The 14005-nt window shown below is 45.6% G+C and overlaps 2 protein-coding genes across 2 annotated transcripts in view; both read left to right on the top strand.

Moving 5' to 3' along the window:
* Positions 1-6910, top strand: part of T265_02568 (hypothetical protein) — a gene marked incomplete at both ends in the record, with an annotated part of 20952 nt that extends 14042 nt beyond the window's left edge. Inside the window, 3 exons of the mRNA XM_009166847.1 lie at positions 742-896; positions 4255-4510; positions 6497-6910. Coding sequence (XP_009165111.1) covers positions 742-896; positions 4255-4510; positions 6497-6844 — 759 coding nt within the window. The remainder of the gene's footprint in view (positions 1-741; positions 897-4254; positions 4511-6496) is intronic.
* Positions 6911-7085: 175 nt separating this feature from the next.
* On the top strand, positions 7086-11789 carry T265_02567 (hypothetical protein; the record flags this gene model as incomplete). Its single annotated transcript, XM_009166846.1, has 4 exons — positions 7086-7129; positions 7745-7839; positions 8955-9283; positions 11220-11789. 4 exons carry the CDS (start codon positions 7086-7088, stop codon positions 11520-11522), a joined length of 771 nt encoding a protein of 256 aa, XP_009165110.1.
* Positions 11790-14005: the final 2216 nt, after the last annotated feature.

Here is a 14005-nt window from a genome sequence, read left to right as displayed (position 1 = left end):
TCAGACATGGCCCAGTCGCGCCCTCAATGGCGCTCGTGCATCCAAGCTATTGCCTTCAATGCATAGCTCCTTTTCCAACCCACCCACTTGACAGCCCACTGACAGTGGTGGATTTATGCACCAATTTATCAGCTCGCGTGTGCAATGCGCAGCTACCTACCCCCCCCCCAAATCATCGGTGAACGAAACTGTGGCAGCTACAACCACTGTACGACGAGTACGCGGTTCTTACAGCTGACAGTAATGATGATGATGAGGACGAGGCCTAGATACTGCCAGGTTACCTAAGCCTAGATTGGAGGAGTCGAAATGTTGGGGTTAGGATCCAAACACGGATCTTCCGGTCGGTAAATTCGTGCCTTAATCACTAAGCTATCTCTAGTTCAAGGTGAATACAATGAACAAAAGGGTCGAGAATGAGTGTGAGCTTTCATGGAAGTGAGGAGTAGGATAGGTCAGAGTTGGCTGTCTTCATGTGTCCAGTCGAGTAATGGAGATTCAGCTCGTGAACTGAGGGCTATATCCGCAACGCGCTGCAGCATCTGGGGGGATAAATAGGGACGGTACCGTGAGTTTTCAACTGTGCGTGTAGCTTGTCTTTGGGTCCTAGAAGTGCGACAGATGTCAGTCTGGGCAAGAGCGGCTTGCTGACCGATCTGCTCAGTTATTTCAATTTTTTTAAAATTTTTATTCCAGCATCCTTTCTTTCCTCTACATTTTACTTTCTGCTATCTTCTCCAGATTTGTTGCGGACAGGACCACACACTTCTTCTCAGCATAGACGGCGTGGTTTACGCAGCTGGTCTTGGAACGGACGGTCAAACGGGTCTCGGTCATCTCAGTTGTACAGATCAATTTCAGGCAGTCGGGGGTGCTCTTCGGAAGGTTCATATAACGTGAGCATTTCTCCATTTTTAGCCCTTCTGAATTTCGGCTGTTGAAGCTAATCTGAGATCCAAGATCAAGCGTTCCAGTATTCGAAGTTGGTGCAAGAGTATCACGAGAAAACCATCGTGGCATCAGCCGTAGCATCCAAGCTGCTGTCTGACAATTTTGCACAGGTTGATCAATCTCCAGGAGGGACGAATTTATGCGAGCAGAGCTTGGTTTCTACCTGGAGGAGGACGCATACTCAACAACGGTAGTTTTTCCTGACCTGGAGACTGCTTTTGATTCTTCTAGCGCCGGAGACCGTGGTGATCACATGTCCCTTCGGAATTTCTATCCATTATTAATGCACTGTAGACCAACTGCAATGTGCGTAAAGCCTGAGTTCACCACGTCGAATTATGTAGGACGAGACTGCTGTTACTTCCAAAAGAGGGTCTAAAACATGTACATATAAAGTATATGCGGTGACAACACTCTGGAGATTTCGACGCTTTCTGGACGCGCCATTGACCAGCATTTGTCGGATAATAGATTATGTTTGGTTGTTGGGTCCACACTTTCGGGCCTTAATGTTGAACTGGCGTGCGTCCCGATCTTCTGATCAATCACTTGCGGGATAGGCTTCTTGACCGTAGCAGGGCCTAACTGCGAGCGGTAAAGCGGTGTTGGTGCGGAATTCCGCCTAACACATGCCTCTTGAAGTTTGTTCACGTAGCTTTGAAGTCGGGTGTTCACTTGCAGTGGCCTCATTGTCTTTGGGGATCCTGTCTTGTCCAACGTCGCTCGATATACCAGCAGGGACCTTTGCAACGTCTCTTCCGTCGGTCCCTCTCCTTTTGACTTCTGAAGTGCACGCTTCAGATTAGCCTGGCCGTTCGACTATAGATGAAACGGCAGCGAGCGAACATGGGTTATACCATGCTCCTGACAACACTCTGCGAACACTGATGACGTGAACTGGCTGCCGATGTCGGATGCAACGGTCTCTGGCGTTCCAAAGTGACTGAACAAAGGTAGGATTTCTAGGAATATGGTAGCATTTGTGGGGCTGTGCATTTGAAGAATTTCAGGCCACTTGCCGACCACGCCCAAAAAGTTTTGGCCGCCCACTGGACTTGCATAATCTATGTGAAGACGAGACCAGGGTTCGGTCGGCTGCGGTCACGACCGCAGGTAGGTTTTTACGGAGAACTTAGATGATTGACTACACGCAAGCAAGATCTGCTAACTTTTTCAATCTGGAAGTCCATCGGAGGCCAGTAGACATAACTCCGGGCAAGAGCCCTCATCCTGTTTGTTCCAGGGTTCCCCTTATGAGAGGGATTCAGTACGGCTAGTTGTAACTCCTTGGGAATGACAACGCGTTCTGAAGGTAAAAGGTATCCTTCGACTTGTGATAATGCGTCGCGCCGTCTCAGTCCGTCTTGTGGACAGTCACGCGTCCAATGATTGTGGTGGTAGCTGGTGATCTGTTGCAGCACAGGGTCTTAGTCGATAGCCCGGTGGACCATGTCAGCAGTCACGGGGGGAATGCAAACTGCTTCCGATGCTACGCGGTTCATCTCCGGTTCCAAGGCAATTGTTGCAGTTAGTATCCTCTGGTTCTGGCCTGCGTGAATCAATGAGACGCGACTGTGCGTCCGGTTGTTAGAGGCTGGTAGTGGACTGGTACTTGATCTTGAAGTCGTTTCCCAAAGGGAAAATGGCTCTTCGCTAGAAACTTTTGGCTTAATTCGGAATCCCTTTCTTCGAGCCAAACATAGTAAGGAGCGGCTTGTGATCGCTCAGTAAGGTGAACGAACGGCCGTAGGACATTTTATGAAACATCTTGACGGCAGACACGATCACCAAAGCATACCTTTCTATCTGACTATATTTGAGCCCGGCTGGTGTCAAGAATCTGGCTGCAGGGATCTGGCTGCTCTAGGCAAACACGTGAAATCACTGCGCCAATTCCATAGTTTGAGGCATCCGACGCCACAACGATTTCCAGTGACGTATCGCAGTGAGTAAAAAGCAAATCGGAGCTCAGCATGGGTTTGGGAGTGGAATGCACGTTGGTACTCCTCTGACCGTGTTCACTTGTGATTCTCAGTGAGTGGCTGGTTCAGTGGACCTCGGAGGCGATGCATGGCAGCAGAAACTTGCTGTAGTGACTGACGACACCGAGGGAAGACTTGAGGGTTGTTACGTCTGTGGGTGCTGATATACGTTTTGTGGCGTCGATGCTCTGTATGGAATAGTTGCAGGCTAAGGATGGGTGGTGACTTTTGATTTACTGATCAGTAATTGTATGGACAATTACTGATGGTGTGTACTTTCCCACTCAAGCACTGTGTTACTTAGGAATGTACATTAGCTATCTGCTTTCGTCAGCTCAGATACCCTTCACCCCCGCGAGATTGGAACATGTTCTTTCACGGTAGCAGAATAGTGGGTCCAGCAGATTAACAAAGTTCACGACACTGACTGCCTTACTGTGGACGACAAAAAGATTGATGTAGCATGTCAGAAATCTAGAAATCTATACATTTTTACCGTCTAGAGAGGTCGCACACATGATCCTTGTTTTCTTAGTTGAGTTGGGTACTTTGGTTTAAAACGTTCTATCACTAATCGAAGCGTTATTTATGTGTGGTTCAGTAGCGGTGGGTTGTAGTTTGATGGTATGTTTACAGTGCTCACAGCGTTAAATGAGAGATCATTGGTGGTGATACATTAGTTGGGGGTTTGAAAAGGGCAGCATTCGATGTGACAGGTATTGGGTTAGAACGCAAAAGGCCGATGAACCTAGACTATCAGCATGGCCAGGATATCTAGATAAATGATTTCACTTCTCACTGTTTGTTGGTCTTCTACGCTCGATAACATTGTTGTATTTTGTTCCGTGCTCTCTTGATATGATTGCACTCTGAATAAAAAATTACGGTTGAGAGACCCAAAGAGAGTATTCACAGAAAGCTAGATTGGCCCAACCGCCTGACTTGCTAGCTGTGATGTCTTCGAGAGAATGTGATATAATAGACCGAATTAGACTTTCGGTGAAGATGGCCGGTAAAGTGTATGATGTGGTATCATCTCAGTTGCCGTACCAACGGCACATCTGCGGTCGACGGTTTGTGTGAATTTTTTGGCTTGACGATGCTTATCCGGCATAGTGAGCTCGAGATAATTCCAAACCAACCTCAGCATCTCAACTGTTCCTGTCTAGGCTTGGGCAACCTGTCAGTATCCCAGCCCCCGTGCTCTTTCCGGGTGATATTGCAATTAGGCACAGGCTAAACGACTGTTTTACTTATTTTATCCGGTATAGCTCAGTGCTATTACACCATGTTTGCATGGTCTTTTCGATCTACCTTTTAGTCAGTTATCCTCCGTCGGTGATACTGTGTTGGCTTTGTCTGAGTGCGGACGTCTATTCGCCTGGGGAAACAACGAATATGGTCAAATTTGGCCTGCTGGCGATGCGCTACAAGTTCCCGAGCCCGTGGAACTTCCTTTGGATGAGTGTGTTGTGCCGGAGGAGGCTGGTGCAAACTTTCGTGGTGTCCGCATCGGTAAAATTCTTTCGGTCGCAGCTGCTGGTTCTATGTGTAGCCTCGTGGATGACGCTGGCTTTGTACGTCAGATCGACTCACACATCTTCTTTCTGTACATGGCTTTTCCCATGGTTCCAGCTAGTGTAGACAGAGTAGCCATATTAAATACCGAAATTTCATACTGTTTATAAGACGCAAACAGAATATCTGAAACCACTAGGGTTTTCTTTTTTTTTCATATCTGAGTAAGTGTGCAACGATTCCAAGTAGGGTGTGTAGGGCTGTAACAGATATTAGGATGAAAGTCCACGACCCGCTCTCCTAAAACACTTTCCGGTTACACAGGATGACTTGAAGCAGACAGCAGGTGTTCTCGTTTTGAGATAACGAAATGGAGCACGAAATTCTTACTCTACTGGGCAATTGCTAACCTTTGAAATGTTGTCGATGAAACTTAGTTTTCCAGCCCTAGTGCCAGAACTACGTGGCAACTGTCTGTAAGTCGCCTGCAATATCTCATGCACCTTCCCTGGATGGTATTATTTGTGGCTTTTAGTCAGACGTCTCGGGGACTTTCATTACTAAGCCGACCCAGTAGACCTCCCCCCCCCGAATATTCATGAATCTTACATAAATATCCCACCACGATGAGGCACTGTGCAGGTTAGTCCGAGATTGATTGTGGGTACTCACAACGCGAAATCTGAGGCGAAATTCAAACCCTCAAACCTTCATAGAGTACCCCAAAAGACACAGAGAACGAAGGGTTTAACTCTGAACAACTGTGGCATGTTTCGGAATGTGTTATACACCTTTATGGGACCGAAGTAGATGTCTGCTGTTGTTTTACACTAGCATTCATGTTCAAACACGTATTAGAAGGACAGATCGATCAGCGCGCACCCCTGAGCAGCACTCTTTTCTGATTCGGTCTGTATTTATAACTCTGCCTGTTCAGGTTCCGAGGCATTGGGTGATCAATCCTGACAGTCTATAGAGGTATGTCATGCGGCCTCCATATCTTACTTCAGTGTACTGCTTGCTGTGGTTTGGTGAGTACGAACCTTTCAGGAAGTTATTAGGAAAATTGAACTGACAAACCTCAGGTACATACCTTTGCTTTTAATCTCCCCTCTATGGGAGCATCCCCTTTACCACGAACTTTACGCAACCGTGAGGGGTTTGCAGATAAGTCCCTCAACCGTCCCTCTGATACCGATACCGAATTTAGCTGGTACTGCACGTTGGACGCTATTGCCTTTTGGGGACGAGTTGGGCGAGTCAAGTTTTCCCTTGCGTAACTGTGTCCCCAGTCTATATAGTTCTTCGTTAGTGTTGCCCAGGTAAGAGTTTGGATAAGAGTTGTGATTGGGTCATTCTCATTGTGTCGAACCTTGAATACTTTGGAAAGCTCTCTTGATCACTGGGTATTGTGTGAATCTTTGTATTTTTTGTAATGTATGTGCTCGGCAAACATTGGTAGTTTTTAACATGCATGTCATCCATTCTACTAATGCCTGGCGTGTAATACGCTTTGCTTGATGGAGCGAATGAGATGAGATTGGATACTTAGGCGTTTGTGTTGGAAGTCTTGTGCCTCATTTCTCATGGAAGAGCGATTCTGTAAGGTCGTTCCTTCAAGAAGCCCATAAACACTTTGTGTGTGCGCGTATACATCGCTGCGTTATGCTTTTGAGAACGCCGGGGACTGTGCACTTGAATGAACGGCTTTAATGTATGCTTTTCAGATTCTAACCACGTGTTTGAAAAGAGACTATGTATGGGACCCGACCTGTTCGAGCTAGTTGTACGGTGTATTAGATGTATAGTATAAAGAGCTTTTTTCGACACAGATTATGAAAAGAATTTGCTCACAACCGTGATCGTGAGCGACCCAACGTAATCTAAAGCCTATATTGGGCGTGCTCTTGGATTTAGCCTCACAGATGATATGGCAGTATTGGAATCTTTTGAAATCCCCGTGAGACATCGACAGTTGCTATAATTTCACAATGTCCTGATTACTATCATTCTGACCTGGGACTCTCATTTGGCCCTTGTTCCAGTTATTCGTTTGGGGATTCGGCTGCATTGGGTTGGGGCCACAGACAAACTTCGCCCATCGTCCTACTCTCATTCCACCCGGATTATTTGTTCCCGCTATTCCCAAAAGTCCACAAGCACTTGTAAGTGTTACTGCTGGACTGCATCACTTCATTGCACGCAATGTCAATGGACTACTCTGGGCTTGGGGTGCCCCAAGGAGTGGTCTCTACTGCCTCGGATTGGGCGCTGAACTGGGCAAAAAGTCCTCGCGACAAACCTACCCTTTCCCCGTGAAGATTCCAGCTGAAGTGAAACACGTGTTGTGCGGTGTGGATCATTCAGTTGTGTTGGCCAAGTCGCTAGCGTGACAACCAGTCGCGACAGATGTGAACGCCCGCGGTCCTTCTGATTATAAACGTAGTATATATTTCCTGCGGATCACATCACCGTATGTGTATATACATTGTAAATATATTTTTGTACTTTGATATCTGATTGCTTTTTTATTGAAATTTTTGTCGTTCCTTCAACTTCTCTTCGCTCTGAAGATGTGCGTTTCTTCGTGGAAGGTAGTCGTGGAGAGAATTTAGCACTTGGCGGCTTATTTCGATGATGGAGCTTTCTGTTTTGGGACTGATTATCGTACTCCTATAGTGTGTTTGTGGCACAGCTATAGTCATGTACCTCCTGAAAAAAAGAACACCCTAACCGAAGAAGCAGGATGTTGTGCTGGGAATCTCACCAGTCCAAAAAACGAAGAAGATAGACGGGTTGATTTAAAGTCTGTATGAGATGAAGCAAAATACTGAGGACCACTGGCCCCAGTCACAGGACGAATATAAACCAACGGCTCGTATAACGCGACTACGACACATGAATAGGACACTAGTCAAGGCTGACCAACGTTTCGGTTCAAAATCAAGGGAGAACTGGGATAAATCTGTAGCTATTGGGGATGAAAACATTACGGTGGATCGTTCGGAAGTCGCTGTGGTAGGCAGGAACTAGAGAATTTCGTGACATCCAACAACACACAACACGGTCAAATGTCAAACTAATTAGAGAGAGCCACACATTTTGACCATCTTCATGATTTAATAACTGAACTGGCAGCAGAGATTTCGGCAGCGTGGGCACGTCCCGTAGACTTACTTTCTGATGTCCCGGCTCATTAGATGTAAGGGGACAGCTGATTTTCGGCTGAAGACTTGACGCACGAGTGTTGAGTGCGATTGGAAAACATCTGTACTCCCTGTTTCAGCTGTCAGTCGTGCGAATTTGTCACACGCTTTTATTGAAAACGGATGGATGCGCGCCTTTCGTTATACATTCGACCAGAGGCTTTCTCAAGCTAATTGCTGCAGTGAGTCTTGACGTTAGTACGCTCTAATTGATTCGTTTGTCATGAGAAAGCCGCTCCCATTTGACAACTGATCTGATCAATGTTTGCATTCTGACAGATTGGTGGGGAACATTATATCGGAGAATTGATACAATGAAGTGTTCAGAAGGTCACTGTCTATTTTTTCCGAAAGCTCCCCTAATTGAGGACCTGAGGTTTTTGTCATTATTCGCCCTAGGAGCTGTTATCAGACTGTCAAATTTGCTTTTACCCTGAGTTTATCTCATCCAACCAGTTGCACGTTATTTAGCTATCTACTTGCGATCCGTGTTAGTTTCCAGTTTTTACCCTGCCCATGTATTCTATCTTGTAACATCCAATACAGATTCAAGAAAGACGGTATTTTTAATAGTCTAAGCATGTCCATGCTTAAAATCCTGTACGGGAAACGTTGCGATTCCATGAGAAACTCCACCACAATCGAAACCTCGCTCTAATTAAGGGATTTCTCCACTTAAGCTTGGCGATAGCTCATTCTTAGTTAAATAACGCTATTGACAGCTTCACCAAGGTCACCCAGCGATTGACCTCGAAATCCAGCCTCGTGGATAGTATCATGGTGCATAATTGCCGGCCATTCAGTTAGCCCGAGTTAGCTGTTCACAGTTCCGGTACACAAGCAACCTAAAAAACCAACTACTGGCTTTTGGTGAAACAATGCAGATTAAGGCGGAGTAGCCAGCGTTATTTTCACGGGAAGGAGTAGCTCTACGGATGCCTGATTGACCTTCCTCTCTTTTGCAAATTGTACGTGTTTTTCTCCATGTTATTTCTACCCGGTTGGTGAGAGTGAAAAAAAACATTTTAGCAGTTGTTTTCCCATCCTTTTCACCCGGAGTGAACTTTGCCGGAAGCAAAATAAACGGGATCACTATAAAAAGGGGAACATCAGTTGAGTATCACCTACAATTGTTAGGTCTATTTGATTGTTAGGGCCTAAGAAACGAGTCAGTTTTCGCAGAGTTCTGTTTTATTGAAAGTTTGGGCCACGGTGGCTCTTCCTAAAAATGTCTTTTCAAAAGCGCAAAGTGCGTTTTCTCCGGACAACTACCAGATTTTTCTCACATTTTCTGTAGAAAATGGCTTCTGCCTTTCTCCACAATGGAAACGCTGTCGTCGCGCCTCGCACACCGAACGTGAGGTGATTGACCTTTGGGCGAGTACGAATCCTTATGAGGTCTTGGGTGTCGGAGAGCAGGCCACCATGGAAGAAATACGATCTGCCTACTACACCCAATCGAAACGATTTCATCCAGATCGAGCTCACGCGAGCAAGTCTGAGGAAGCGAGCGCAGAAAGTTTCCAGAAGGTTTCGGCCGCGTACAGTCTTCTCATCGACCCGGAATCCCGGCGTCTTTACGACCGCATACAGGAAAGGCAACGTGGACTTCGGAACAGATTTTATGTATGTCTATGCTATACCTCCGACTTCATGCAATTAGTTTTTCGTGTGGTTTCGGATTATTTCGGTCGGTGACAGGATCTTTTTCTGTTGTTTCCCTTCGAGTTACACATCTGCACGAAGGACGTGGTTTGGAGCTGCATTCATCGATGGCTCCTGTTCATGGTGACTACTAGACTGGATTCGACTTTCAAATCATCTTTTCGAGGCATCTATAAGTGTTGTTTTGACACATGAAAAATGAACATCTAGTTTATGTGTGGACATTTTATCTCTATTTTGAAGCATTCATATGTGTTTTCTTGATATTGCACTACCTATACAGTTGCTGGAAATTCTCCGACATCCCACAGCCGATTTCGCCCATCCTGGGGCTCATCAGTTAGACGTGGTCCTTGGGTTTCCCACAACTTTATGTTCTGCTTGAACATAAACCCGTACGCAAGTGTGCAAGTGTGTTAATTTGCGAGTTAGTTAGGTCGGGTACGACAACCTACCGGTCCATCCGACTCGGTTGATCAAGACGGCATCTGATCGTCTTGGGGATGTGACACAAATAGCCGGATGTGCTGGTGGAAGCAGTCATCGTCAGGTGTGAACCGTGTACATGTCGTACCGTGGTTATAGCTGCCACAGTTTCGTTCACCGGTGTTCTTGGAAAATATGGCTGGATAGTTATGCATTGGAAGCACTAGCTGATGTGGTTGACGCGTGAATCCAGGAGTGGTAGTCAACTGTTCATTGGGTAAAAGGGAGGGAGGCTATGCGCTGCATGCAACAGCTTGAACAGATGAGCACCATTAAGCGCGTCACTGTGTCATCTCTACCAATGTCTCCAACCAGTGATGCGTCCCGTCAAGATATGATAGCCAGATATCAGCTGTCTCTATACCACCGGCAAAAAACGGACCTTCCCGTGAAGCTGCAACCTCGTAAGTAGTTGTTATGCCAAGAACGTATACTTCGATATCTCGAATATCGCGCAGACTGAAACGTGAGGTGGCCTTTGCACAGCACGTTAAGCTGAGGGATATCACAATCATTAATTTTCTAATTAGTACCAACTTAATTGGCAATGTATTTTTAGTGGTTCCGTGACAAAACCCGCATACCGTGGTTACGGTTCGTTAATGAATGCAATAGTTGGGTGGTGTTTCGTTAATGAAACCGACGGGTTCTGTGAATAGTGTTCTTAGTCCACAATACTGCTTGGACTCCTGTACAGTAAACAATGAGTAGTTGGCATCTAATCCGAATCAGCATTGACCGTATGCTGGGCAGCGTGCTACACTGGCTGTTGAGTGAGAGGCATCCAATCGGAATTCGCTTCACGATTGATATGTGAAAGTTCACGTAAGGTAATGTCCACCGATGAGGCCGACCCAGCGAATTTGATTGGTGGACCAACACTAAGTGGAAAGTCGTGGTTCACTCACTCAACGCTTGATGATACAGCGGTAATAACTTAGTTTTTTCGTTGCTTCGTTTTCCGCGGTTTTAGCCTACGTGCAACAATGAGACCTTGTGACTCCCCGTTTCTCCAGATGAACTTATCCTGACCTGCTGTGGGTTAGAGCAACTCAGGAGAGATTCTCATAGCTCTTCTGTGCTTGGAGGCTCGAGTCCCGATAAGACTACATGAAATGAAGCTGCTGATGATCTTCACAAAACGACCATACCCTTTGAGCTTCGTGGTTTACACGCTGTTGAACATTCCGAATGAGGGTGAAACAGCTGTACAGTATCTCCAGGCTTTCTAGCATAGGTTGGCCCACTTTGACAATGAATTCATTAACTTTTCTAAGTATCCACACCAGCAGTTGAAGTTTGTGAATATGCTAGACTTCCTTAATATCTAGTGCCCTAACTATCGTTTAGAGCGTCATGCGAATATGATATAGTCATTCAGTTTTGGCTTCCTTCCCCCTTTTTTACTCAGGATATCCCGATAAATCCAGCGATGGACAGGAATCCAGACAATGAGTTCGCGCGTGCCAGCGAAATTTTTCATTCCCGACGTCCGCCATCGGCCCGAAGCTATCAGTATCACGAAAATCCAACGCCCTCTTCCAGTCCGTTTAGATCTTCGTCCACTCGGCTCACAACTAATTTACCCACTACCCAAAACATTTGGAATGGAACTGATAGTTGGAATTTCGCACGCTGTATTCGGTGGTTTGTCTGCCTTCTGGTTGGAATTACGACAGTGTATTGTACACCGGATATATGGGGTGAGAACTGAGGTAGTCATAGACAGCACTACCAATTCCCATGATAGTTTCCCTTTGTAAAAAAAGTCTTTCAGATGAAAATAATTGTCTTCTCTTTGTGGTATTTCAATCTTATCCATCAATTTTGGTGGGCCTCTCGTCTATCTATATGTCAGTGCTCCTATCTTTGCATTGTATCAGGAATATCCACATGTGCACATGAATTTCAAATGACCGCTGCCCGTGATTTCTGTTCATTATTGTAAGTTTGCGATTTGTTAGCCAGGAGAACCAGTAAGAGAAAACAAGCTTTTTTCTGTACCTTCGTCATCAGAACTTTTAGACTCAGTATTATTGTTATTACTATTAGTATCAGTATTAAAAGCTACATGCGGGAGGATGCCGCGGCGTCGCCGGAAAATGGTGAGTCGACGGGTCTGTTTAGGTTGGTTAATCAAGATGGTGGTTCCCGAGGCTTCTGCAAAGAACGGGCACGTCTCCGAGATTCACTTAATGGGGAGGTTTTGTGGATTTCAATGTAAGTTCTCCGACACCAGCAACAGCTAGTTCCTCAACACTTAAAAACAGAATAGGTCATTGTGGATGTAGGTAGGTAGTTCTCCTGCAATCAAAAATCTTTCAAGCATAACAGGTTTACATCTTGCAGGGAAGATCATTTTTTCGGAAAAGTTTGGTAGTAATCAGTAGATTTATTGCTAGGCGACGTTTCGTTTTTGACACAAATGCTTCACCATGCCAAGTGACTGGGTTACGGGGTCCGTCGAGATTTAAGGCGGAAGGTGAACTAATCAGCCAAGTCAGCTAAATTTTAGGTCAGTTGAGGGATGTGGTGTGTTCGGGTGGGTTATCAAGTGTTAGACGAATGGGGAAACCTACATGGATCTGGTTCCAGCCTAGGGTCTAGTTCTTCTGGTTCGGTCTACGTGATGATCCCTCTTGAAGGTCGTTTACACTTTCCGTCCGACTGTGTATATGAGCTAATGATACGATACTTGTATTCCGTGAAATTTGGTCGGGTTTGGATTTCCACCCCCCAGTGTTTGCCAATGATTCTACGTACGTTGACAACCACACAGTCACATGTCAATTCGGCTTAACTAAGACCGTTTTCCATACGCTCGCCAGTTCCACACCCTCGATTCTGTTCACGCTGTGATGCTTGATAATTTCCACCGCCTCGGCTATCAGCAGTTGTAGTGTGAATCCTGGTCCCCATCTTAAAACTTCCACATTCTCCAGATCTATTCTATATCTCTTGTCCTAGGCATGTACCGCCATCCCTAAGACTTCGACCAGCGTTTGGTATTCTTCCGCATTCCTTGGTGGTTTTTTTGTTCTCATCTCACGCTCACCAATTCTGGTGTGCAATTCCCTGGCAGTTTGTCCTACGTAAACCTTAGTGCAATCGTTGCAGTTAATTTCATACACAGTTCCTAGTCCTTTCAACCGAGAGATCTTTCAATTGCACCGAACGTGGCGTTTTTCCCTTCTGGAAAGCTACTCGAATGTTGACTAAGTTCAGCAGTCTTCGGCTACCCTCCGACGTTACTGATTTATTTGGAATGACTGTTGTGCAAGTTTATTCCTTACTGGTTCTTGATACCGGCACCAATATCCTTCTTAGTTGACTCCCAATCAAACTCACTGGCTATCCTATTTCTTGAAGTCTATTGACAATCTCGATTTGAGCTGGCGTTCGGTCGATCTGTTCTGTGCACAGCGCTCCGATTTGATTGAACATCGAAGAGACGACGCTGGTGTACACGGATTTCGGGTGTGCTGATGAGTAGTTTAAGACGTTCCCTGTGTTTGTTGGTTTCTGATAGATGACAGTTTTTAACTTGTGTGTTTTATAGTCCAGGAAAGATAATGTGCCCGAGGTGGACTCTATCTCCATGCTAGACTTGATGTGTGGATTTTATTTTATTTATTATCTATCATTATTATTTATTATTTTATTCAGAGCGCCGTTTTCAGTATGGTTATGACAAAACGGTGAGATGTGCACTCTGTGTATGGACACAGTAATTGTGACGCATTAAGGTGATTGAGTTGTACATGTTGAAATTATTCATACAATCAGCCAGTCAGATAAATTATTGGTTAGCGAGTGTTTTCTTCCTCACCCCGAAACCCCGTGAAATTTAATACCAATGCTTCTGGCTGTTTGAGGCCCCCATGGAGAGGTAGACTGTAGAAGATCCGTGGTAAACAGAAGTTTATGGAACACTGTTCATTCCAAATCACTGGGTTCGCTATGGTAGCTTTAGGTCGGAAACCTGTGGCGTCACCTGTGGCTTAGGCGTGACATCAGCTTCTCTTTCAAGGGTTGAGTTTACAATGCTGCGGTGCGCTCCATATTACTATATGGATCAGAAACCTGGCCGCTGTGCGCCGAGAGCATTGCCCTGGTGGGAACACCGGATCAGCAATTCCGAAGTACGTCGAATGGTATTCGGGAGAAATAACTCACCCTCGGTAGATGAACTGAACT

This window comes from Opisthorchis viverrini (genome assembly GCF_000715545.1).
Source record: "Opisthorchis viverrini unplaced genomic scaffold opera_v5_31, whole genome shotgun sequence".
Taxonomy (NCBI): Eukaryota; Metazoa; Platyhelminthes; class Trematoda; order Opisthorchiida; family Opisthorchiidae; genus Opisthorchis; species Opisthorchis viverrini.
Note: the sequence above shows the minus strand (reverse complement) of the source record. Positions and strands in the feature narration are given on the sequence as shown.